This window comes from Pan paniscus, chromosome 1 (assembly GCF_029289425.2).
Source record: "Pan paniscus chromosome 1, NHGRI_mPanPan1-v2.0_pri, whole genome shotgun sequence".
NCBI lineage: Eukaryota > Metazoa > Chordata > Mammalia > Primates > Hominidae > Pan > Pan paniscus.
In genome coordinates this window covers 41282624-41306110 of record NC_073249.2, presented here as the reverse complement: position 1 = coordinate 41306110, position 23487 = coordinate 41282624, and the positions used below count along the sequence as shown (strand labels likewise).

Sequence of the window (23487 nt, the reverse complement as noted above, 5' to 3'; positions counted from 1 at the left end):
CCTCTGAATTGGAGTATCTTCATCTGCCTGTAATAAAACATTCCTGTCTATGTCACAGGGCTGTTTGGTGTCAAATGAGATAATGTATAGAAAATGGTTTCAAAAAATGCCATGCTAAATGTGAGTATTATTGTCAAGCGCTTAAATTACCTGTTATTTCAACCTCTTAAATAACATTTGAGAGTTAACAATTGGTTCATATCATCTGTGTTATTGGGCTTGGGGGAGCTAACAGTATTAAGTAGTAACTTTGTCCCACTCCCCCAGGCATGGAACAGTAGGATATGTGTGTGGCATGTGCTTTTCTTGCCAGGGTGAGCACTTCTTTCCTTCCAATTTCACCTGGAGACTGTGTATATTCTTTTGGCTCTCTGTGTGTGATCAGGTCATTGTAATGGAAATGGGTTTTTTTGGGGGGTTAGTCTTGCTCCTCCTCGCAGCCCCCCTACTCTATCTAGTCTTTCACAACTAGGCCAACCTGGAATGGGCAGGACCAGGTCTGCAGTCTGGCGCCACCTGGTGGGGCTCTGATTACATTTGGGTGGTTGGGGCTTGATCCAGGGGTCACCAGCTCACAGGCCATAGTATATTGGGTTGGTTAGCCCATTTACACTTCATCTTCCCATTCAGAGCATTTTTATCCCATTCTCCATTGCCCAGACTTTTTTAGTTTCTGAGCTTCATGCTATCTCATGTACTCTCAGATAGACTGGTTCTTGGTAACATCTTATGATTCAGCAAGTAAATAATGAAAATGGACCAAGGGCCTAAGGAGGATGGTTATTGGGGCTCTAGCTAGATGTGGCTCTTCCGCTGGCTACTTTTGTGACCTTCATTGTAGCACTAATCTTTCTGTGGGCCTCAGTTTACTTTTATTACAGTAAATTATTAAAAGGAGGGGACTATACTTGATTCCATGAATTTTAACTGAATTCCAGTAGAGAAGGGCAAGAGAGGCAGTGTTTGGCATTAAAATGGAATCTTTGCTGTCAAGGAGACCTGCTTTTTTTTTTCTGTTAAAACTTGCTGCCTGTGACAGCATCTGTGTTGCCATAGCAATACATCTTTGAAAGTGGTGACATCATACTGTGTTGCCATGGAGATAAGATTGCTCTCACAAACAATGGATTCCATCACCACCATGTTGGAGTTTGAGAAGGAGGTAAGAGGTTCTGTCGCCCAGATGCTTGCCATTCCCAAAGCAGGGTTTGCTGGGATTCAAATGCAGTGGTTAGAGGGCAGCTTTGTCTAGTTCAGCTTCAGTCCCTTTCTGCCCTCCCTGGTTCCCACCAGGCCATTTTTATCACTTGTTTTGTCTTTCTCAGCACATCTATTTATTTGTCCCAATGGGGCTCCTTCCTTGACTAATGTAGAGACCAAAGAACTCCAGAAGATTATTCTAATTATGAAAATCAAGTTCAGAAAAATGGAGAATAAGGAGGACTAGCTTATTTGCCTCTTCTAATGACTAAAGATTCCTTTAGGGTTTAGCTGCAAACAGACCCTCTTCCCATCTTGATTGCTGAGTCCTTCATGCCCATAGCTTGGACCCTACAGACTGGATACCCCCGAAGACCTGACTATGATGTGGATCCCAAGTGGTTCCTGCCCTGGGCAATGGGAAGGATGAGTCCGTAAACATTCCGAATCACTGCCTCCTCTGATATGGAGCTGTTGATTGACCTCTCCCCTTGCTGAATGTCCAGGGTTTTTGGTCCTATGACCCTTATGTGGCTCTATTACAGAGGCCTGTGTTTCCTTCTTTCTAAACCAAATGGTGTATGAGTTCCCAGCTTCGGTGGAAAGGGTCTCAGTTTCTCTACCAGGGAGGATCAGCAGAAACTAAGTAGGGGTTTCACTCCCTCCATTTCTGCTTTTTCCCTGTGAAATGTTCCCAGCTTCTCACACAGTTATGGGGTCTCATAGCGTGTGGGCACCAACTGGCAGGCATTCAGCTGCTGGAATGGCTGGTGAGGTCCATAGAACTAAAGTCAAGCCCCACTGAAGGCTGTGGTTTGGCCTGTCTGGTTTCCCTTCCTCTTGAAAATATTGAAGGATGGATTAAAAAAATGATGGAGTGAAGGCCTCTGCTCCACCTCCCCATCCAGGTCTTTTTATCATGTGCTGAGAGAGGCTACTTTCCCCCTTCCCTGCTCCTCCTCTGTGGGTGACTGTGTGCATAGCCGAGTCGCTATCTCGGAGTCCCTCTTCATCTGGTTGTGGGTGACATGTCCATACTCCACTCACTGTCAGCCTCTACCTTCAAAGTCACCACCAAGTGATGGAAAATGAAGAACTTTTTTTACAGTTCCTGTTCTCTGACTCTCTTTTTACTATCTTGGCCTGAGAGTTGGGGGTTAGGTGTGTTGGGGTGGCATCCAAGGATTCAGAGACTATAGAGAGTAAATACCATTTGGTTTAATATGGTAGTATTTATGTACAGTGTACTCTGTCCAAACAAAGTGTCAGGCCCCATGGGGAAACTGTGAGGTGACTACAACATGGTTCCTGCCCTAAAGGAGCTTAGCATCGAGGGGAAGAAAGCCCATACCCACATCCAGACCCAGAACAAGACCCTTTCTAATAAGCACTTACAGTTGGTGGGCACTGCAGTTGTAAAACTTGAACTCGGTGCTGACAAATATCTTTCCTGTCTCCTTGGACCTCAGCTGTAGCTCCAGCCCAAACCAGTCTGGAAAAACAAACAAAAAAGGATGGGGCTGGGTAACAACGTGGGGGACCCTGTGGACAGCCACAAAAATAAAATGTAAGTCATGAAGCCACCACAGGGCTCTCTTAGGATGCAGATACTATGTGGAACCTGCCTGAATCGTCTCTTCTCCTCCCAAGGAAGCCTCTTTGGGTAAATACCAGCCCACCCCTCACACCCAGACTTCCTCTGCCTGCAGGGAGGAAGAAGCAGATTCCATGGAGCCCCTTGCCTTTGTCAGTCATGTTCCATTACTGAAAGGATTTCAGAAATATTAGGTCTGAGCCCCCAGTTCTGTGGAGAGACCTGCTAAAAAACTACTGATGGAAGCCACTCCATTCCTAGGAGGGACGGGCTATCTGGAAAGACGCTGTGTTCTGTGCAGCCTTAACTCAAAGTGGAGCAAGTATTTTCCTTCCTGAAATTCACTTTGGGGCATGACAGTTTGCTTTCAAACTTAAACAAGTTGTCTAAGCCAATATTAGTATCTGGTATAAGAAGACTGTGTGCCTAGTTCTTGTGACCCCCAGCTCCCTCAGTATAGAGAAGCCCCTCATTTGTGGCTCTCATGGCAGATATTTCTTACCTTGATCCAGCGGGATGACAGGGACATCCTTGGGCCCAGGTGAGATGCAGATGACCTGGCTCCCAGACACCTGCCCCTCCACCTCTGTCAGGTTCCCAAAGGCACAGGCAATACCCGCAGATAGATCAGGAGCATCACTCACTACCAGGCTGAGCTGTGGGAGGAGCAAAGAGATGATGCCAAAGAAATGCCTCAGGAGACCTGGACTCCAGGTCCAGCCCTGCTGTGACCCACTTTGCTCACTGATCTCCCCTGACCTCATCTATAAAAGAAGGATGTTGGTCTAAGTGGTCTTCCAGCTTTGAACACTGAAGTTACAGTCATTAATTATTCAATGTGTGTAGGGTCAATGGTCTTTATTAATATTATTATTAATTAATGTTTCCATCTTCTCCAGCATTAGAAAGCCCGAGGGGTGGGGGCGCTAGAGGGAAAGGTACCAAAATCCATCTAAGCCCCTGTTCATTTTGACATGAAAATTAATTGCAAGGCACCACGCGAACTTGAAAGCAAGTCATGGGCCGAGCCCTTCACAGACAAGGCCTTAGCCATGGCTCATGGGAGTAAATATCACCAACCTGGAGGTTTACCAGGAGCTCACTAGGTTGGTGGAAGATAGCTAGCTCCTCACCTGGCTGTCATTCATCAAGAGGCTGCTTCTAAAGGCTGCGTGTTCCCTAGAGTTTGTGCTTCTCTGTTCCATGTGGGCTCTCTGTTCTCTAGCAGCTCCCTTGAAATGGACCAGTAGGTTCATAAGGAGCTCAGGGGATCAGAGAAGTGGCCACCAACTGCTTGATGTCTGCTATTACCTATGGGTTCCAATAATCTAGGCCAGCGGTTTTCAGCTTTTTTGAATTTGAAGACCCTACTTTTAACAGTAAAAATATCACAGACTCTCTGAGGAATCTGCTGATTGAGAAAATATTCAATGGCAAAATGCTGCTCTAAATCCACTGCACTTTTAAATGAGTTTGTACTCAAATTACCACAATACAGCATCTAAGTGGTATTTGAATAGGTAAGAAAGGCGACTGGTTTCCTCTGCCCATGAGGTGTGCCCATAGGGTTCATGGTGATGACATCTCTGTGGCCTCCAAGCTGAGGACCGTGATGGCGTAGGTAGGTTTCCCTTTGTTTTATTTTTTAAATTTTTAGTAAAGACAGGGTCTCACTATGTTGCCCAGGCTAGTCTTGAGCTCCTGGGCTCAAGCAACCCTCTCCACCTCAGCCTCCCAAAGTGCTAGGATTACAGGCGTGAGCCACCGCGCCCAGCCTGTAGGTTTCCCTCTATCTTCCTATCAATACCCAGTGGTGTTATTTGCAGTGGGTTTCTCAGTCTCAGTGGGCATCACCTAACCTTTCCATACATTTGTTTGCTGCTGAATCTCTGCCCCAGTTTCGTTTCCATGGGGCCAAGAGACTTAGGTACAAACTCCCCTGTTTGTTTCCTCAGCTCCCTTGGAGCCAAAAGCTCCTGGTGGGGATGAATGAACTGAAATCTTGGAAGGTTCATTAACTAATTAACATTCGTGAATGCTCATAAAACCTTCAGAATGAAATAATAATGCAGGGCCTAAGGACATGAAATATTTTGGGTTGTACCTTGACAGATAGTTAAGGGCTATTTTATTCTCTTTAATATTCTCTTTAAGCATACACTGACTTCGAATTGAGGCAGTCTCTTTCTTGCTCTTATTCTTTGCTCTCTCTCTCTCTCTCTCTCTCACACACACACACACATACACACATGCAACTCGCAGATTTCTTTAAGAGTGCAGCGAGTGGAGAATTGTAAATGCAGCAGATACTAAAGAATGTGTTATTTGGTATTGGATTGCATTATGTTGCAGATGTTTGTTACTAAATGCAAAATCTAGATTTACAAAACAGATCAATGGGTAATGAATTTTCAGGGAAACTGGAGAATGACTATGCCCTTTACAATAGGCATTGCCATACTTTTGCTATAATCATAAAGTCTCCTTACTGGATTTAAAGTCTGATCAATTTACAGATACTTGTGCAAGCGTGAATGGAGCACACCCACACAGGTGCATGCACTGTATTCCCTCTCCCCATGCCCCTGGATGAGTTACTTACCAACCGGCTGTGCTCAGATACTGAGATGCTGCTGGGATGCACTGCAAGGCTCACACACTGGCTGATGCTGGCAGCAAATCGATTAGGTTCCCAGGCCTGTTGGCATTTGTCCCTGCGGGAGCACCTGCCATAAACACAGATTCACAAGAGGTCAGGCCTCTGGGACCCATCTGTTTGGCTCCATTGTCCCCTGGGCAGGATGGGAGTTTGCTGCCCTGAGGCCTGTGTCCTGTCTTCTGAAGAAGACTTTTACTGTACTCCGGAGGGCTTTGGTGACTCTCAGACAGTCTCCGTCGCAGTTAAGGACAGACCGAGAGGGAAGAGGATTAATCCCCAACATGAGAGATCCAGTTTCGACATAAAGAATTAGCAGTGGAGGGTGTTCAGGTTCTTGATGTCTTGAACAAAGAATTGGACAAAACGCACAAACAAAGCAAGGAAGGAATGAAGGGATTTATTGAAAATGAAAGTTCACTCCACAGTGCGGGAGCGGGCCTGAGCATAGGGGCTCAAAGGCCCTGTTACAGAATTTTGGGGGAGTTTAAATACCCTCTGCTTGGAGTATGTCTTATGTAAATGAAGAGGATGAAGTAAAGTTACAAAGTCATTTACAGCCAGTGTACGCCTATGGAGAGGATATTTTCTGTCAGAGCTGAAGTGTGAATCAGCCTTATGTTCCCTGCCTCCAGACCCTGTTTTCCTGCCTCAGAATGACTCTGTTATTTTTGTTTGTTTGTTTTTTTGAGACAGAGTCTTGCTCTGTTGCCTAGGCTGGAGTGCAGTGGCAGGGTCTCAGCTCACTGCAAACTCTGCCTCCCGGGATCAGGCAATTCTCCTGTCCCAGCCTCCTGAGTATCTGGGATTACAGGCACCCACCACCGTGCCCGGTTAATTTTTATATTTTTAGTAGAGACGGGGTTTCACCATCTTGGCCAGGATGGTCTCAAACTCCTGATCTCGTGATCCACCCGCGTCAGTCTCCCAAAGTGCTGAGATTACAGGTGTGAGCCACCGCACCTGGCCCTAGAATGACTCTTTACAGCACTGTGGGATGCTGAGACCACAGAGTGAGGGCAGCCTGTGGGACCTGAGAAGCAGCACAGCCATGGAAAAGCAAATGAACTTTGGGGCCAAAGAGCCTGGGTTCCAACCCCAGACCTGTTACCTACTAGCTGCGACCCTTGGACAAGCTACTTAATCTCTCTCTGCCTCAGTTTCCTCAACTGCAAAAAAAAAAAAAAATAAGGATTGGCCAGGCATGGTGGCTCACAGCTGTAATCCCAGCACTTTGGGAGGCTAAGGTAAGGAGGATTGCTTGAGCCTATGAGTTCAAGACCAACCTGGGCAACATAGTGGGACCCCATTCTAAAAAAAAAAATTAGCTGGGTACGGTGGCACATGCCTCTAGTTCCAGTTACTCAAGAGGCTGAGTTGGTTAGATTACTTGAGCGCTGTAGTGAGCTGTGATTGCACCACTACACTCTCACCTGGGTGACACAGTGAGACCTTATCTCAAAGAAAAAAAAAAAGGAGGAGGAGGATGATAATACCTATTTCACAGGGTTGGTGTAAGAATTAAAGGAGTTAGTGCTTAGAAAATGGCCTGGCGCATAGTAGGTGCCATGACAGTGTTAGCCCTTATAATATTAATATTAATGATGCTGATAATGATTCATATTATCATTTTCCTCCAGAGAAATTTTTAAGAAAATAGGAGAGGGTCTTGGCAGTGTGGGACAGTGTGCATATGATCTTGTGGGTGGATTAATGGCTATTTGAAGGCAGTGGCCATGTTTTATTCATTGGGATATTCTACCTGTCACATGGTATATTTTAAATAAATGTTTGTGTCACGAAATAATGCCTTGAGACAGAGAGACAGACAAGGCGCTGCAGCCAGGGCTGCCTCTGTCAGAAAGCTTGTTTGGCTGTTTCTCCCAACATCTTCATCTCGGGCTCTAGGCTCCCCTGCCCACAGTAGCAGGTGGGCAGGTGACACCAGCACTCGGGAGCTTCAGGTTACTGTCTGCCTTGTCACATGGAAACCCGCTCCACGGCTGGTGCCAGTGTGTCCAAACCAAATAGCCATCGGGACACTAGTGATTCCACAATCAAGCAGTGATTCGCACCCTAACCGCCCCCAAACTCCTCCCCCTCTTCCTTTTCAGGCACATAATGGATCTAAATATGAATGCTGTCAAAGAAAAGAATTATTGAGGTTTAAGTGAATCCTTAAGATAGCTCTAAAGTGAGCTCTTGACTGGAGCCTTTATCTCATTGACTCACTGAAATGGCTCTTTTTTATCATACTATTTATGGCAACAGCCCTAACAGAGATAAATAGCCTTGGAGACAATAACACACTTGCAAGAGCAAGGCATACAGAAGAGACAGGAAGGCTTCAATTCCCCCCAACCCCTCAGAGGCTCCTCAGCCCTCGGCCTCCATTAAAGAGGCCACCGTGGGGACCCGGGAGCTGCAGCTTCCCCCATCTCCTCACGCCTGATACCAGGCTGCTGCTTGGCAGGTGGGAGAGCACTGCAGGAGGGTCTGGTGAAGAAGAGAATGACCAGATGCAGAGAAACCTCTGGGTATAAACAGCAAAAATCTTGTTCTCCGCGAGCTCTTGGGGCGGAGAAGCTGGGAGATGAGTGTCCTGGTAGGTAGGGAGGATTCTCTAAAGAGTTAAGGAGTTAAGGGGACAGAGGAAACCTGGGACTATTCTGATGTGGCTAATTCCAGCAGTCACGGCTGACCTGCACCAGGAGGAAGACCGGGTGGTTTGCGCCAGCGGGGAGGCCCAGGCATTGCTGATAGATCTATAGGCACTTGTTCAAGATGGGGAAAACAGACGTCCTTGCTGTTGAATAAATGATAATCCCCGATCTATAATTTTGGTGTGTTCGACATGGGAGAAGTGCCACAGGCACTGAAGCTGGGAGGACAGAGTGGCGGAGGCATGGGGAGTAGGAGGTACCGCTGGACATGACCACTGCAGAGCTAGAGGGCAGGCTGCCCAGGGCCCTTTGCACAGAGCTGGCAGCAGGCTGTCAGGTTCTTTGGAGAAAGAAATTCTCTCGAGGAAAGACCCTGCCTGCTGGCTGGTGGGTCAGCCTCACTGCAGGGAACCAAAATTTACCCCCTTTTGCCATTCCGGGGCACAACATTAGCATCTTTACCACTTGTCTGACCTAAATGGAGACACACTGTCCAGGTCTGCTAAGAGAATTTCTGCAAAACTTTCTGAGCAATCTTTTACCTCCAAAACCCAAGCAGGGAACCCAGTATTCACGGGCTCAAATCCAGTCCAGATTTTGCATCTGTGAGGCACCAGCTTCCCTCCCTCCCTCCAGAGCCCTCCCAACACCTGCTGCAGAGGCTGGAAGCCAAGAGCTATTGTGCAGGACCCTGAACTCTGGCCCTCCGCCTCCGCCTCCACCCCAAATCCAGCTCATTTCATGGAGATGCTTTGCTGGCTGGCACGGAGCCCTGGAGTTTCCAACTCCATTGGGCAACAGAATTCCTAGCCAGCTCCTGTCTTTCGGGGTTTTCACCCTTTCTCTTCCCCTGGGGCTCTTCAAATTAGGAAGTTTAAGTGTGATTTAGCATTTATATTGAGTTGGTATTCAACGGCAGATGATGAGGCCAGTTGAAGTGAGATGTGAACTTCTTAGAATCATAAAATAATGAGGCCAGAAGGGTCCTCCCAAGGGTATAGGGTCCATGATAATTATTCTGATTTGTGTAGCCTTTTCTGGGCTTCCTTATTACCAAAGCATTTATTATTTCATTCAGTCTTCACAATTCACCTGTGAAATAGGCATTTTCCCTAAACAGCAATGGAGAAACAGAGGCCTGGAGTTGTCAGGGGACCCATCCAGGGTCACACAGCAGCTAGCTGGAGTCTAAACCTCCCAATGCCAGTGCACCACCATCTGCACACTCTTGGCACAGAGGGGCACCTATTTCAGGCTACACTGAAGAAGTTTTTGGGAAACCTAAAGACTACAGTATCCCTTGTGAGTTCTTTCAAAGACACAAGGATATAAGCACCTCACTTCAGAGCAGCTGAAGGGCTGAATTTGGAAGTAAAATGGAAGAAGAGAGGCAAAGACCCTGCACTTAGAAAGAAGGCCAACCCATGGCCTCTTTGCCTCTTCCTGCTCTCAACACTGAAGCCACGATTAGAATTACTGCTCTGAAGAGGACAATTCCTCTCTCTCTGCAAAGTACTGTCATATCCCATCATTCCCGGAAAGCCCCGGTCTTCTGCATGCCAAACCCTTTTCCAGTATACCCCAAACTTACATGTTGTGCAGGGCACACCAGCCACAGTGAGGGTCCCCAGAGCTCAGGCACTCCCCACAAGTCGTATACTGCTCACATGACTCCACGGGGACCCTGGTGACCTGGCAGAGAGAGGAAAGAGGGTACAGTGAGGTTAGGCTGTGACGACTAGCAGGTGTGTGTCACACAGTCCTGTGTGTACTCACACTTGCACTGTCAACTCCCCTAAAGAGGTGATACTGGGCGGCAAGTCATGGCCTCAATGTCCCCAATCTCTTTACCTGCATAAGGCAGGTAGGCTAAGCCGAGTGTGTCTCTGAGTGGCAGCCCTAAGACTTCTTGCCTTCGCGAGAGGTAGCAGCAAAGGCTCCATCTATTTCTGCCCTCCACTAGCATCCTCCCGAGAGCTGGGCAAGCCAGTGGCAAGTACTGAAAATGGTTAACTCTGTTGAAAGGCTATTGAGTGGCACAAACTCATCTCTGAAGAGCTTTCAGCTGGGCTTGGGCTGAGACATCCTGCCTACACAGAAAACATTCAAAAAGGGAAAGGAGAAACTTTTCCCATCAAATAATATTCATAGTATGGCACAGACTCTTTACAGCCAACCAAATATACCACCTGGATCCAATTATCCCATTCTCTGATGTCTGCATTCAGTTTCTCTAGTAAATCTCCCATCCTTTGAAAAGTCTGGCTAAATGGGAACATCCACAGAAAAGAGCTGCCTGATTCAGTCTTGCCTGGAAAGTGGGAATTTGTAGATCAAGACCCTGCCCCCCAGAGAGTGTAGCCCTTGCACACTCCTCCTGGTCTTCTGCTGGGGCCCTGCAGGGGCTTGAGCTGGGCCTGTCTGGATATTACTCACCCCTACTTGCACAGCAGGGGTGAAAATAAAGACCAGGCAAGGGGGCCAGAGGACTGAAGTGTTCCAGTTGATATGTCCTAGGTATCTGTTGCTGGCTGGGGCAGGAGGCTGCTGGGCTGCAAAAACTTTTGCTGGGCTGGGAATGGGTTCTTATTTGTTAGGGCATAGAGGTCCCCCACCTACCAGATGTGTAAAAAGTAAAAACATAACCTGTGGTCCAGCAGCACAGTGTTCTGCCTCTGGCGGGGGGACAAAAGATATGATGGAGACATCTCCATGGCATCCTCCTGAGAGGTTCAGGATGGATCCTAACACTGTTCACTCAGCAAATGTTTATCAGATGTCAACGCTGTGGAGCTCTGGTGCTATGCAACAGAGAAACGATAGCGAACAGCACACAGATTCTGCCCTCCCAGAACCCTACGGTCCAGTGGGAGTTGGGGATGACAAACCGAGACTTGCTCTACATTTTGCTGAGTTTTTGTTGTGTGGGATTTCTGTGAGTGCTGAAGGTTTGGGGAACTTAGCAAAGAGGTGACCAGTGGGGTAGGGGTGCCTTGAAGGGTAAGAGGGGGTCAGATGCAGAGACCTGGAAAGACATGCCAATCTGAAGGATTGTGATGAGCGAAAGCGATCATGGATAAGTTCAGTATAAACTTAAGTGTAGGGTGTACAGTGGGTGGGAGGGGAGAGAGATGAGCCTGCCTTTCCTCTCTTGGGTGTCCCCACCCATCCTTCCTACATCATCACACTTAACATTGCATATATGAGGCTTTTCTGTAAGTCAGTGACATGATCAGCTTTAAACATCCCTCACGTCCCTTTAATAATAAAAACATGAAATGCAGGGAGATGAGTGTAAAATCTTGCAATTTAGCTTTTAAAAAAGACTGGTACTCTAAGTTTAAGACGGGGGATAGCTGATTTGAAATAGTTCAAGTGTGATAGACCTAAGGGTTTGAGTTGACTCAAAGTCAACTCAACTCAAAATCTGATGTGACCTGATAGGGTGAGGTGATAACGAAAGAAGCTAATCTGACCATGGGCTGCATAAATAGACACACAGCATCAGGGTCGAGAGAAGCCACCCCCCACTGGGGAGTCCGGAGTTCAGGTCTCCGCAACCTGCCCTAGGAGGGGCGTTGCTCAACCAGAGATCCTTCCCGGAGGGTGGCCAGGATGGGGTGGGATGCAGAAGTGGTGTCTGAGGTACAGCAGATGAACCTGGGATGTTTATTTAGTCCAATGAAGAGTCTCAAAGTAGTCATGTAGGCTGTTTTCCAGTGTTCGAAGGGGAGCAGTATGGCTGCAGTGGGACTCATGGGTGAAAAGCTCAGAAAAGCTCAACATCATGCAACCGCCTGGCTTTCCAAAGGAACGCCTATCACAGGGATGCATAAGCAGTCAAGGTGACATTCGTCCCAAAGGCTGGAAGAAAGGATTTCTGCCCTCAGAGGAAGGCTACATTAGTCCCTGCCAATTCTGACATTCCAGCCTTCTATTTCCCACAGTTTCCCTAACTCCTCCTTGAGACTGTTGATGATTTTTGTCCTGTACAACTTTACAGTTGAAAGATAACATGCAGCCACCACCACCACCAATTCACACTGCCTTAAAGAATAACCCTTGAACCCTGCCTCATGGCCCACGATGCCTACAAGAAACACCTTTCAGACAGGTATCTGCCGGAGACCTTCTAGTGTACCTCTCCCAGGCCTGGTGACTATCAGCCCTCTGGGATAACAGAGACCCTGGCTGCCTGGGAGGCTTCCGCTGGCCCCCTCCAAACCACTCTCTGAGGCCTGAGAATGGTGGTCCAGTGCCTAGCCTCCTTTTCTTGGGTTTCGGGCTCCTTGTGAGTGATGTCTGCATCTGGCTGCAAATTAAAACAACTGTCTGCATTGCATTCGGCCCGTCTGTCAAAACACAGCCCAGCCCTCAGCAGCTGGGAAAAGGGGCCCTGAATGGGAGCAGTGTCTCCAGCAACAAAGCCCACTTTCACGCCAAGTGCCATGGAGATAGTGAAACCCTGTTCTTCTCCAAACATGAAACCAATAGCACAACTATTTTTCCTGTTTCCTGGGCCCTCCTGGTGATTTTTCTTTTTTTTTAATGCACTGAGTTGAAGAGCAAAGTGAAACAGGAAACTTGTAAGTTGGCAGGGGTGGAGGGGGGTGGTCTAAAACTTGAATTATTCTGTCCTCTAAGATGTAACAGCCACACACAAACCAGAGGAAAGAAATGTCACAGTGACCGGGGGGGAGACCCTCAAAGTCAGATGTTCCCAGGAGCCTTCTCTGTCTCTTATATTCATGTGCTTCTATATTCATTTGTCAGTCAATATTCATTGATCGTGTCCTCCATCCAGGCCAGTGCTAGGCACTTCAGAATAAAAACAACGACAGCATTAAAACACAACTAGCACCTTCAAGTTGTGAACAGGCTAGCAATAAAAAGAAGAAAGCGATACGTGTTCTAAGACAAGTATTCAAAGAGGGCTGAGGGAATTCAGAGCAACGAGAAAACACTGCCTGCATCTGTGCTGCCCAATACAATAGCCACTAGCTTCATGCGGCTATTGAGTTTGAAATGTAGCTAGGACAAATTAAGATGTACTGTAAGTCTACAATACACACTGGATTTGGAAGATTTAGTGAGGAAAAGAAAAAAGGGAAAAAATTACATCAATAATTTTTATTGACATGTTGAAAAGATATTTTGCCTATCTTGAGTTAAATGTATTATTAGTTTCACCTGTTCTTCTTCCTTTTTGAAATGTGGCTACTAGAAAAGTTAAAATTACACATGTAGTTCATGCTTGTGGCTTATATTTTATTTCTATCTGACAGTGCTGCCCTAAACGGAGTATACACAGTATGTGTCCGGGCCTTAAAAGGTGAAGAATATTTAGACAGATGAAGAGCATTCCAGGTGGAAAGAACCATATAAGCAGACATTGGAAAGCAGGGTTTCTTCAAACACCTTTGGTGAGGGCAAGGGAGGGATGGTGCAAGTCTGGATATGTGAGTCTGGGTGACCATGGGAAGAACTGCAAAGACCACAGAGCTGGAATATGTGATGCCTCCAAGCCTTCTAGCCTTGGCCAAAACAATGTCCTCCATGAGGCAGGCCTGGGGCTCTCAAGGAGCTATGGCCCTCAGTGTGTGGTTCTCAAACCAGCACCATTGGTGTCACGTGTGAGATTACTGAACATGAAAATCCAGGGTGCACTAAATCAGAAACACTGGGGAAGAGGTCCAGGAAATGGGTCTTAACAACTCTCCAACCGATTCTTACGCAGGCCAACCACTGATATAGATGACTCCAGCTCTCCGAGTGGGTCTTTTTAAATGTTAGGTCCTGGGGCCAGGAAGAAACAGAATATCACTCTTCCTTGGTGCAATGGAAGGAATTAGAGGGATTTTAGGGGTGTAGGGGAAGGCAACAGTGCTCTGGGGACTACTTTATGCCCAGTGAGAAATTGGTTCTAATCATTCTGCATCTATGAAGTCCATAAAGGACCAAGTTCAAGCCTCCGCAGTCAGGAGCCACTTCACTGTGTACCCCAGGTGACAGCCCAGCACTTGTTCTAGGACTGGGTCGGGTGGGGAGGGAGATGTCTTCAGAAACTCAAGAAGGAAAGGGAGCTTTCTCCTGGAGAGTGTCCACCGCGTCGGGCGCCCTCTGTCAGGGCTGACTCAGAGTTTAATGGGACACTTTATGACACTTTAATTAGCATTTGTTTACTATTATTGCATTTTAATTATGCCTGAGGCTCCTTGGCCCCCTCCACTCTGAGTGCTGGGATCTGGGGGTGGCTGGGCTGGCGGGTGAGTGTGGCAATGGGAATTATACAATGGGAGGGTGCCCTTCTCCTGCCCCCTATGGCCTTCTCCCCAGGACCCGCAGTGCTGCTTCAAACTGGATTCCACCCTCATGCTTGACATTCTTTTCTGCTTGATCTTATGGCTTGTAACTACACCTTTAATGAATATAACTGTCCTGTTAAGTCATTTACTTAAGAAATACTCTTAATTAAAGGTGACTCACACTGTGTTCTTGGCTCTCCTGGCCCCGGGGCCCCGCGTCTCTGGTGCCTTCCTTGGCCTGATTCAGCGGGGCTGAAGATACATGTGGGAGGGACTTGGCAGGGAGTGCAGAGTGTCGGGCAGTTTTCCTTCCCTGACCAACTCTCTCAATTCAGCACACGAGTAGCCCACAGAGCGTCAGGCCCAGTATAGCCAGACACATTATCAGATAATTATTAGAGGCAGTGGGGACAAGTCACTGAGGGAAGCCGCTGGACCCAGCCTCTTTCCTGAAGGTCTTGAAAAGCATGGCACACCTGTAGTGTTTGGACCATCCAAGGTAAGGCCAGGAAAGCCTCAGAGGCCCTAAGAGTGAGTCATCCTGGACAGAGCCCCTGGGCAGTTACTCCCATCAGGAGCAGACACATCACCCTTTCCACAGAAGAGTTTCCCAATGGTAGGCATAAGAACAAGCGCCCTTTGCCAAGTGAGCCTGGGGACAGAGAATCAACACTGCATCTCTGCCACCCTATATGGACACCTGGAAGGACCACGTGGTTCTGAGCACTTACATGGCTCTTCTGGAGAAACGCCTGAGGTGAAAGCAGAAAACCTCACATGATTCTGACAGTGGATCATGCCGGAGGCCCATTTAGTCCTTAAACATCTACTGAGCACTTACATTGTACTCAACCCTCTGTTAGGCATCAGGGCTACATTCTCTTCCCTCCTGGAGCCCATGGTTCAGCTGAGAACAAAACCAAGGAAACAGATAATCTCAATATGGTAGGACAGATGCCACAATAGAAGTAGAACCAGGACCGTCGTGGCTCAGAGGACAGAGAGTGGCAGCTCGCCTCAGGGGGCTCTGGCAGGAGCACTCAGTGTTCAAGCGATCTGCAAGATCCCTTTGCAATCATGCAAGAGAGACACAGAGGGATGAAAGGAACAAGGGAAAATTGTTCCCCAGGCTGGTGGGCCCCTCCAAGATTGAGAATTTAATCTCTTTCTTCCCTGGAATCTGCCCTACCAGATGGTACACCTGTCCTCACACGTGTCCCCTGCTCCTGACACAAGGGAAGAAACAGAGGCCTTCTCAGTGGCTGGGAGCCAGATGGCAGGGGTGGGAGGTGGCACAGATGCCCGAATGGAGCACCAGTTGGCCTCATCAACAGCCTCCTGGTCCTCAGGGCTCAGGGCAGAGCACACAGCAGCTGAAGCTGACGGAGCTGGCTCCCTGGGCCTCTCTCCTTTCCTTTGTACCTTCTCTTGGTGGTCCCTCCCTGCAGGCCCACCCCTTCACCCCTTCAGGTTTATAGGGTCTCAGAGCCACTTTCTTCTCTTTCCCCCAATCCAAACCTGTTTTCAAGAAAAGATCTGATACTCATTTACACACACAGCTGATGGTGGATTGAAGAGAGACCCCTGCTGGGGCTGCTGTATGGACAGAGATCAATAACGCAGTCACAGCAATCCTGGCAGAGGGTTTTGGCATTTTTGAAATGCTTCCACACACATTATCTAATTTGATCTGCACAACTCCCCAGAGAGGAAGAGAGGACAGGTATTGTTATGTGTTATGATTTTCATTGGATCTACTGAGAAATTAAGGCCCCCAAAGAGCGCTTAAGTCCTCACTTGCAGTGAGTGGCAAAGTGGCCAACTGGAGGAGAATCCTCCACGGCCCATGATGGGACCGACTGTTCGCTCTTCTCAGATATACTGCAAGGGCTCTTTCTGAAGGATGAGGAGGGAGAAGGTGGCCCAGGAGTCCATTGCGAGATCCGAGGCAAGAGCAGAGCAGGGATCAGGAGGCTTGAAGCAACCTGAAGGCAGGTGAGGTTTCTGCTTCTCTGCACCCTACAGCTCCTAGTACCCAGTAGCTGTTAACTGATGGAATAAATGGGTGGGTGGAGTTTTTCTTCTTCACAGGCTTGCACCAAATCTTGTAAGCCCTTCTGTAAATGGGTGCAATTAACATGGAGATGTTGATTTTCTGTGGATTTTCTGCCTGGCAGCCTAGTGTACTATCCTTCCCTTGACACTCATTCAGAGTCCTCACAGGGAGAGAAATGTGGGCCAATGTTTGGGGAGGCCCAGCCCTGCCCCTGCCCCTGGCCTTATTCTCTCAGGCAGAGAAGCCAAGGTAGACCCTCTGGGGAAAGTCCAGGCCCCCTCCCTCCTGACACGCCTCTTACTCCATCCCCTTTGGCTCAGCAAGTCTCCAAAGAAAAATTCCCACACCACTTTCTGTCCTTCAGCAGGAAAGAGCTGATGTCTACTGGATGCCTGAAGCAACACCTTAATCTCAATCTCCCCTGCTGGGAGCAGGTGAGGGAGGCAGCAACGAAATCATGTCCCTTTGGATCTGCTGCCTAAGGTTCTGGGGGAAGTGATGGGCACTGAGGTCTCCTGACAGCTGGCAGGCTCCTGGCTGGCCCCACCTTGCCCTGAGCTGGGCAGTGGACCGAGCTTGTTGAATGGATTGAAGCAGCAGGAACAATAATAACAACAGCTGCATGTATCCAGTATTTACTGCATGCCAGGCACGTCACATAGATTACCTCGTTTAATCCTTACACCAACCTTTCCAGGGAGGTATTCTTAGTCCCATTTTACCTATTAGAAAACTGAGCATCAGCTTAAGTAACGCAGGTAAGGTCATATCCTTTGTAGGGTAACAGAAACAAAATTGGAGTCTAAGTTTGTTTAATTCCCACACAGATGCAGCGGGGTCCAGACAGACAGAGGCAAGGACTACAGAGGGAAGGCCCCTTCTCCTGGAGCTGCCCCAAAAGCGGTCACCGGGGCCATTCTTCTTCCTAGAAAGAACATCTTTCTGCTTCCTAGTCAAGCTGCTGGACACTGCAATTATGTTCACCTGCCTGACCCCTGCAAATCTCTTAGCTCATTTTACTCCCCTCTGTTTTCTAACAGTGATTCAGCTGGGTGAATCAGGAGCCAGACAGCAAGAGAGGTGATACCAGAAGGTGAAGAGGGACATAGATTGGGAAGGGTGAAAGATTCCCTGAGGGATTTTTTTTTTAAACGACAAAGTCTTGTTCTGTCACCCAGGCAGGAGTACAGTGGTGCAATCACAGCTCACTGCAGTCTCTACCTCCCGGGCTCAACGGATTCTCTTGCCTCAACCCTCCTGAGTAGCTGGGACTACAGGTGTGTGCCACCACACCTGGCTAATTAATTTAATTTAATTTAATTTTTTTTTTTGGAGAGACAGAATCTCCCTATGTTTCCCAGGCTAGTCAAAAACTCCTGAGCTCAAGGGCTCTCCTACCTCTGGCTCCTAAAATGTTGGGATTACAGGTGTGAGCCTTTGCACCTGGCTGGACTTCTGTTTTTAAGCTTACTAGGACCAGAACAATAATGGAAGAGGCTGTGAGCAGGCTCCACGTTTTCCATCTGAGCTTCCTACAAAATGTCACCGAGCCCTCTGTTAGCACAGCTTGGGTAGTGGCCGCAGCAGAAGTTTTCTGTCCCGGTCTTGCCAGTGATCAGCTGTGTCGCCATGGGCACTCCGGTTATGCTTCAGGCCCTCATTTCCTTATTTTGAGATAAAGACAATATCTGTCCCACCTATCTCTGGGGCTCATCAGGAAGCAGAACACCTCTGAGCCCACACTTTCAGCTTAGGTTTTTCCTATGACTCAGCTTCACAGTAATTAATGTGAAGAACTCATTATTGTTTGTTCTCAGTGTTAGATCCATTTCTTTAACAATCAATAGTCATGCATTCAGATCCCCTTAAATTCTCATAAAGTAAATACCAACCCAGCCTCCTGCCTGTCCTCTGGGCTGTGAAAGTCACGTGGTCAACATCATTAAGGAAAAAGAGGCACAAAAACCCCAGAAAACCAGCTGGAGGTTCCGGAGACTGTGATTGCAACTAAAGCAACGCACAACCTTCTGACCAGAAGCTGACCCCGGGGCTGTCTCCTAAGAACTCCTGACTATCTGGAGACTTGAGGGCGGAGTGCAGTTCAAAGAGAAAATCTATTTGTAATGACTTGGGGGAGAAGAGTAGAGTGGTTGAGTAATTCAGAGTAATTAAACCTATCTATCACTCAGAGAGAGGAGACCAAAGTTGGTTGAACTTTTCAATGACATTTTTTTTCCTCCTCATTCATAAAAACTCAGCAGAGGTCCTGCAGGAGTCAAAGGGGAGAGGACAATATGAAAAGAAACTTCTGGCCCCATACAGTGGAATTCAACCCTTGGATGAGTGCTGGGGCAGTGACTGCTCCTGAAACCTGTTTTCAGGTAGAGGCCATATTTTGTACTGGTTTTGCACTTTGAAGGGGACAGCCCTCAGTTTCCAATCCAGCTTCTATGCTTATCAGCTGTATGACACTAAGTAAGATGTTGGACTTTCTTGAGCTTTAGTTTCCTTCTCTGTAAAATGGTGACATTGATATCCATTTCACAAGGTTGTTCTGAGGCTTACGTGATGTCTGTACATACAGACTTGCACACAGCTGGTGCTCAATAGTGGTAGTTACCATGCTCAGTGTCTAGATGCAGACCCCACTGAAGGTGGCAGTGCTTGTATGGAAAAGCTGCAGAGGGCCCTGGCTTTGCTCTTCTATGATGGGTGACCTTGCTGAAGCCACCCGGCCTCTTGGAGCTACGATTGTTTATCTATGACATGGGGAGAATTATGTCTGCCTTTTTGCATGAAGAGCCATCCAGCCCCTGTAACTGCCGTCTTTATTAAATAATCCCAGTGTTGGAAGTGTGCTGAAACTCAGGATCCTTGCCTGAAAGAAGTCAAATTAAGCTCAGCTTGCTAAGGATAAAGGTAAAACTTGGGCAAGGTAAAACTACAAAGAGGGTAGGAAATCTTATGGGCAAGGCAGATACTCCAAACACCAAATCATATTTTATCAGAGAAGACTCCCATGCCAGAAATACTAGGGAGGTAGAAGTAGGACCCTTTCTAGGAAGTTCTGGTTTTTGGAAGGACCTACAAAAAAAAAAAAAAAAACAGAGATGCTGATACTATGTTGTCTCCATGACAACAGTGGATTTATTCAGTTAGAAAAAGCAGCTGGGATAGGAAATGGGGGATGAGGAGGCTTTGGGAACTAGGGCCTAAGAAATAACTAAAACAGACCTCTCATCTGGGGACCAGATGCCTGGGATTAGCCAGGTCGTACAAAGCTCCTTATAGGGTCCACATTGACTGCCCTACCCCAGGAGGGGGAAAGGTGATGATGGCATGGGGTGGGGTGATAAGGCAGGGATGCCCCCTACCTACTCATTCCTACTCATTCATTCCACAATGGTTGTTTGCCCAGACATGGTTCCAGTGAGGCCCCTGGACACACAGAGCCTGAGTCTAGCCTTACCACAGAGCTTGACTTCTTCCAAGAACTGGGCATCTGCCTAACAGGCCCCCATCTCAGGGCCCTGCCCTTTTGATTTCTACTTCCCTTGCCTTCCAGTCTCCAAGAGAGCATGAAAGAAGGGTTTGGAATTCCAGTTAATCCCAAATGCTCTCTCTCTCTTTTTTTTTTTTTTTTTTTTTTTTGAGATGTGGTCTTGCTCTGTTGCCCAGCCTGGAGTGCAGTGGTATGATCTTGGCTCACTGCAGCCTCAGGCTCCCGGATTCATGCAATCCTCCCACCTCAGCCTCCTGAGTAGCTGAGACTAGAGGCATGTCATGTGCCACCATGCCTGGCTAATTGTTTAAATTTTTTATAGTGATGGGGTCTTGCCATGTGGCTTAGGCCGGTCTTGAACCCCTGGGCTCAAGCGATCTGCCTGCCAGAGCAACTCAAAGTGTTGGAATTACAGGTGTGAGCCACTGTGCCCAGCCCCAAATGGCCTTTTTAATGTAAAGTGCTTATGGCCTTTTTAAGCATAGAAGGTGAGGTTTGGAGTGGAAATCATCAGGGGAAGGAGCCCAAGAAGAAGCTGGTCAGACAGCTCGGGTAAGAGCATCTTTGCTGTTGTTGAATAGAAGGTTGAAGCCACCTTTAGTGTTGTCTGAGATGAGGATTCAGAATTTATGTTTGGGAGAATACTTTTATAATAGGGAAAGTGGGGCCTTTAGGACATCACTGCTCCTGAAAGATACTATAAAAATTAGCTCCCTCTGGCAAAGTCCCTGGCACTGCCTCCCAACAGAGCTCTAGTTTTTGCCTCTTGGTCCCCAGCAACACTTCCTGCTCTGCTGTTGGCATTTGTGGTTATTGATAATACGTGTGGGTTCTTAGGGACTCCTTGTTTTCTAATCTTCCATCCTTGATACTTCCCTTAGAATCTGTTTCCCCAATTATGAAGGGACCCCACGTTGATGTTCCCAGGTCGTCTTTACATAAGGAGGACAGTGTCATCAAATGGTATGACATAGAATCAGATTTGGCAAAGCCTGACTGCCCAAGGCCTTCTTCACTGCACCAGGTCAACAGCTGTGTACACAAGGAAGCAGGGAGCTAGCTCAGCATTATCCATAGGTGCCGGATCTGAGACCAGACTCTACCTCTCTGCCTAAACTGTTGTATGACTCTGAGTAGGTAAGAAGCCACTGGAACCTCATGCTGTAAAACAGAATTTTGGTTTTCAGCAAACACCATGGAATGCATCTTCTCCACTATCTCTCAGCTTTCCTTTCTAACCATCCAAAACTTGGGCATCTTGTCCTCTCTGACACATCAGACCCCCCGATAGTATTCTCTCTGACTTTTCTTGGTATGCTGAGTGACTGGTTCCCTTGGGCAGAACTATAGAGAATTGTCTTGTCCATCACAGCTTCCTAGGAGGCAGTGAGTGAGTAGATGAGTGTGTGTGTATGTGTGTGAAAGAGAGAGAGAGTAAGAGAGGGAAGAAAGGATAGAGGGAGCGGGAGGGAGATGGAGGATAAGAATATGTATTAAATCTCTGCCTAAGGGGAAACAAGAGTCTCCTATACTTACATTGGAACATTTTAATTTCCTTTTGGTATAGAGCTCATTTATTCATTCCTGCCATTCATTCATTCAACTCTGGCAAGGTGGTGATATGAGGCAGGAAAGCTCCTAGGCTTTGCTGGATCCCGTGCCTCTGTGTTGGTTTGGGAACCTTTATAGACTGGTCAGTTGGATCAAGACCATTCCATGGAGGCAGCAATGACCACATGGCCTCAGTGCTTTGTACCCAGGGGTTAGTCAGTGTGGGTTGATTGGCATGACCTTGTGAATCTGCATTCTGATATATTTGATTTATCACCAAGTCAACCTGAATGTGGTAGAAATACACCGGGCACATATACTTTGTGCATTTGCTTGTTTATTCATTCATTTACTCAATCATTAGTCTATCCGCTGAGTTCATCCATTCATCCATGCATCCATCCACCAGACTGCTATATATATAAGTTATATAAAAGTTATCTGCAGCTGAAGAAGAAACTGAGGAACAGAGAGTCTCAGTGAAGTTGTTTAAAGTCATGTAGTCAGTAAGTTATACAGCTGGGACTCGCACTCAGGCAGGCTGGCTACAGAGCCCATGTTCTCAACTTTGACACCATACCGCCTCTTAGACATGAAGGATGGCATGGGTTAGAAAATGCTCAGCCCTGTACCTTGCTGATAGCTGATAGTTATTATTAATAAATATGTATTAAACACCTACAATATAGTCTGTGTAGACATTAAGTTCACAGAATGAACAGATACAACCTTGATCCCAAAGTACTCATAGTGTTGTCAGGAAGACAGACACACCTCCAAAACTATAATGAAATATTAGCAATATGATTGAGACATGGTAAAAGCTATAGGAGCAAAAGGGAAGTACAAATCAGGGAAGGCTTTCAAGAGTCAGTGTTTTGTACCAATAATACAAAACACTGTTTCTTTCAGCTAAAGAAACACAACAATAAAAATAAAATCTAAAACAACAAGAAAACTCTGCCTATCTCATGAAGTTTGTAGTCCAAACACCTCAGTGTGACATTTCAGACTTCTAAATTCTGCTCCTCACCCAGGCTGACGTTTCCACTCCTGACCCCTTTGGTCAATGTCAACTCCACTCCTGCCAGGCTGGCCTCCTCTCTTGCTTTGTGTAGTCCTGCCTCCATGCCTTTGCTCATACATTCCCGCTAATCCAAATATCCTCCCCTCTCCCGCTCATGTGCAAATCCCTGGGCCCTCCCTCCTCCAGGAAGTCTTCCTTGATCAACCTTTGTTACTTCTCTCTCTGAACTGAGAATCTGACTGCCTGCCCAATTGGCATGAGTCTAATGCACTTTTTATACTCTTCTTAGGTAGGTAACTTTTTAGATTACTTATAGGGCTCTTCTTTTTATTTCTTCTTATGAGACATCTCTGTATGCTCCCACTTCAGTTTCTTGTACGAAATAGGTCTATAAATACCTGCTGAGAAGCTAATTATACTCTCCCAATGATCCAGGTTTTATTTTAAGCTCTTTAATCAAACGCACTATGCTGAAGTTCTCTAGGTGTGGCTGAGGCCCCCTGGTATTTTGCGAGTATCCATTCGGTGACTTGAGGGCTTTTAAAATTTTTTAATAGTCAATGTTTACAACACAGCAGAGGCTTTTGGTGCCACGGAAAGGACATAGCTGTTAGGGTCAGAAGAACGTGGCTCAGCTTCACCACATACTCAACTGTACCGGGCAAGTCCCTTAACCTCCCTGGGCCTCAGTTTTCACATTTGTTAAATATTATTGGATGTTAAAATTAAGGCATCCACGAAGGCACCATGATACAATAATGCTGTGTTCTAAGGTAAAGTGCAGACTGCCATACAATTTTTCAGAGTAGATTCTCAAGATTCAGGTTCATGATTCTTCTGCCCCTGACCCTGGATCCCCTGACCCAGATGAATGGAATGAAAGGATTAAAGGGGCCAGGCGAGGTGCTTATGCCTGTAATCCCAGAACTTTGG

At 47.1% G+C, this 23487-nt stretch overlaps 1 protein-coding gene across 2 annotated transcripts in view; it reads right to left on the bottom strand.

Moving 5' to 3' along the window:
- The window catches only part of PLXNA2 (plexin A2), a 247885-nt gene that overhangs the window by 71147 nt on the left and 153251 nt on the right, over positions 1 to 23487 (bottom strand). For both annotated transcript variants that reach the window (XM_003831204.8, XM_034945808.4), the window contains exons 5-8: positions 9705 to 9805; positions 5397 to 5520; positions 3297 to 3450; positions 2596 to 2692 (exon numbers count right to left, since the gene is read on the bottom strand). In XM_003831204.8, coding sequence (XP_003831252.5) covers positions 2596 to 2692; positions 3297 to 3450; positions 5397 to 5520; positions 9705 to 9805 — 476 coding nt within the window. The remainder of the gene's footprint in view (positions 1 to 2595; positions 2693 to 3296; positions 3451 to 5396; positions 5521 to 9704; positions 9806 to 23487) is intronic.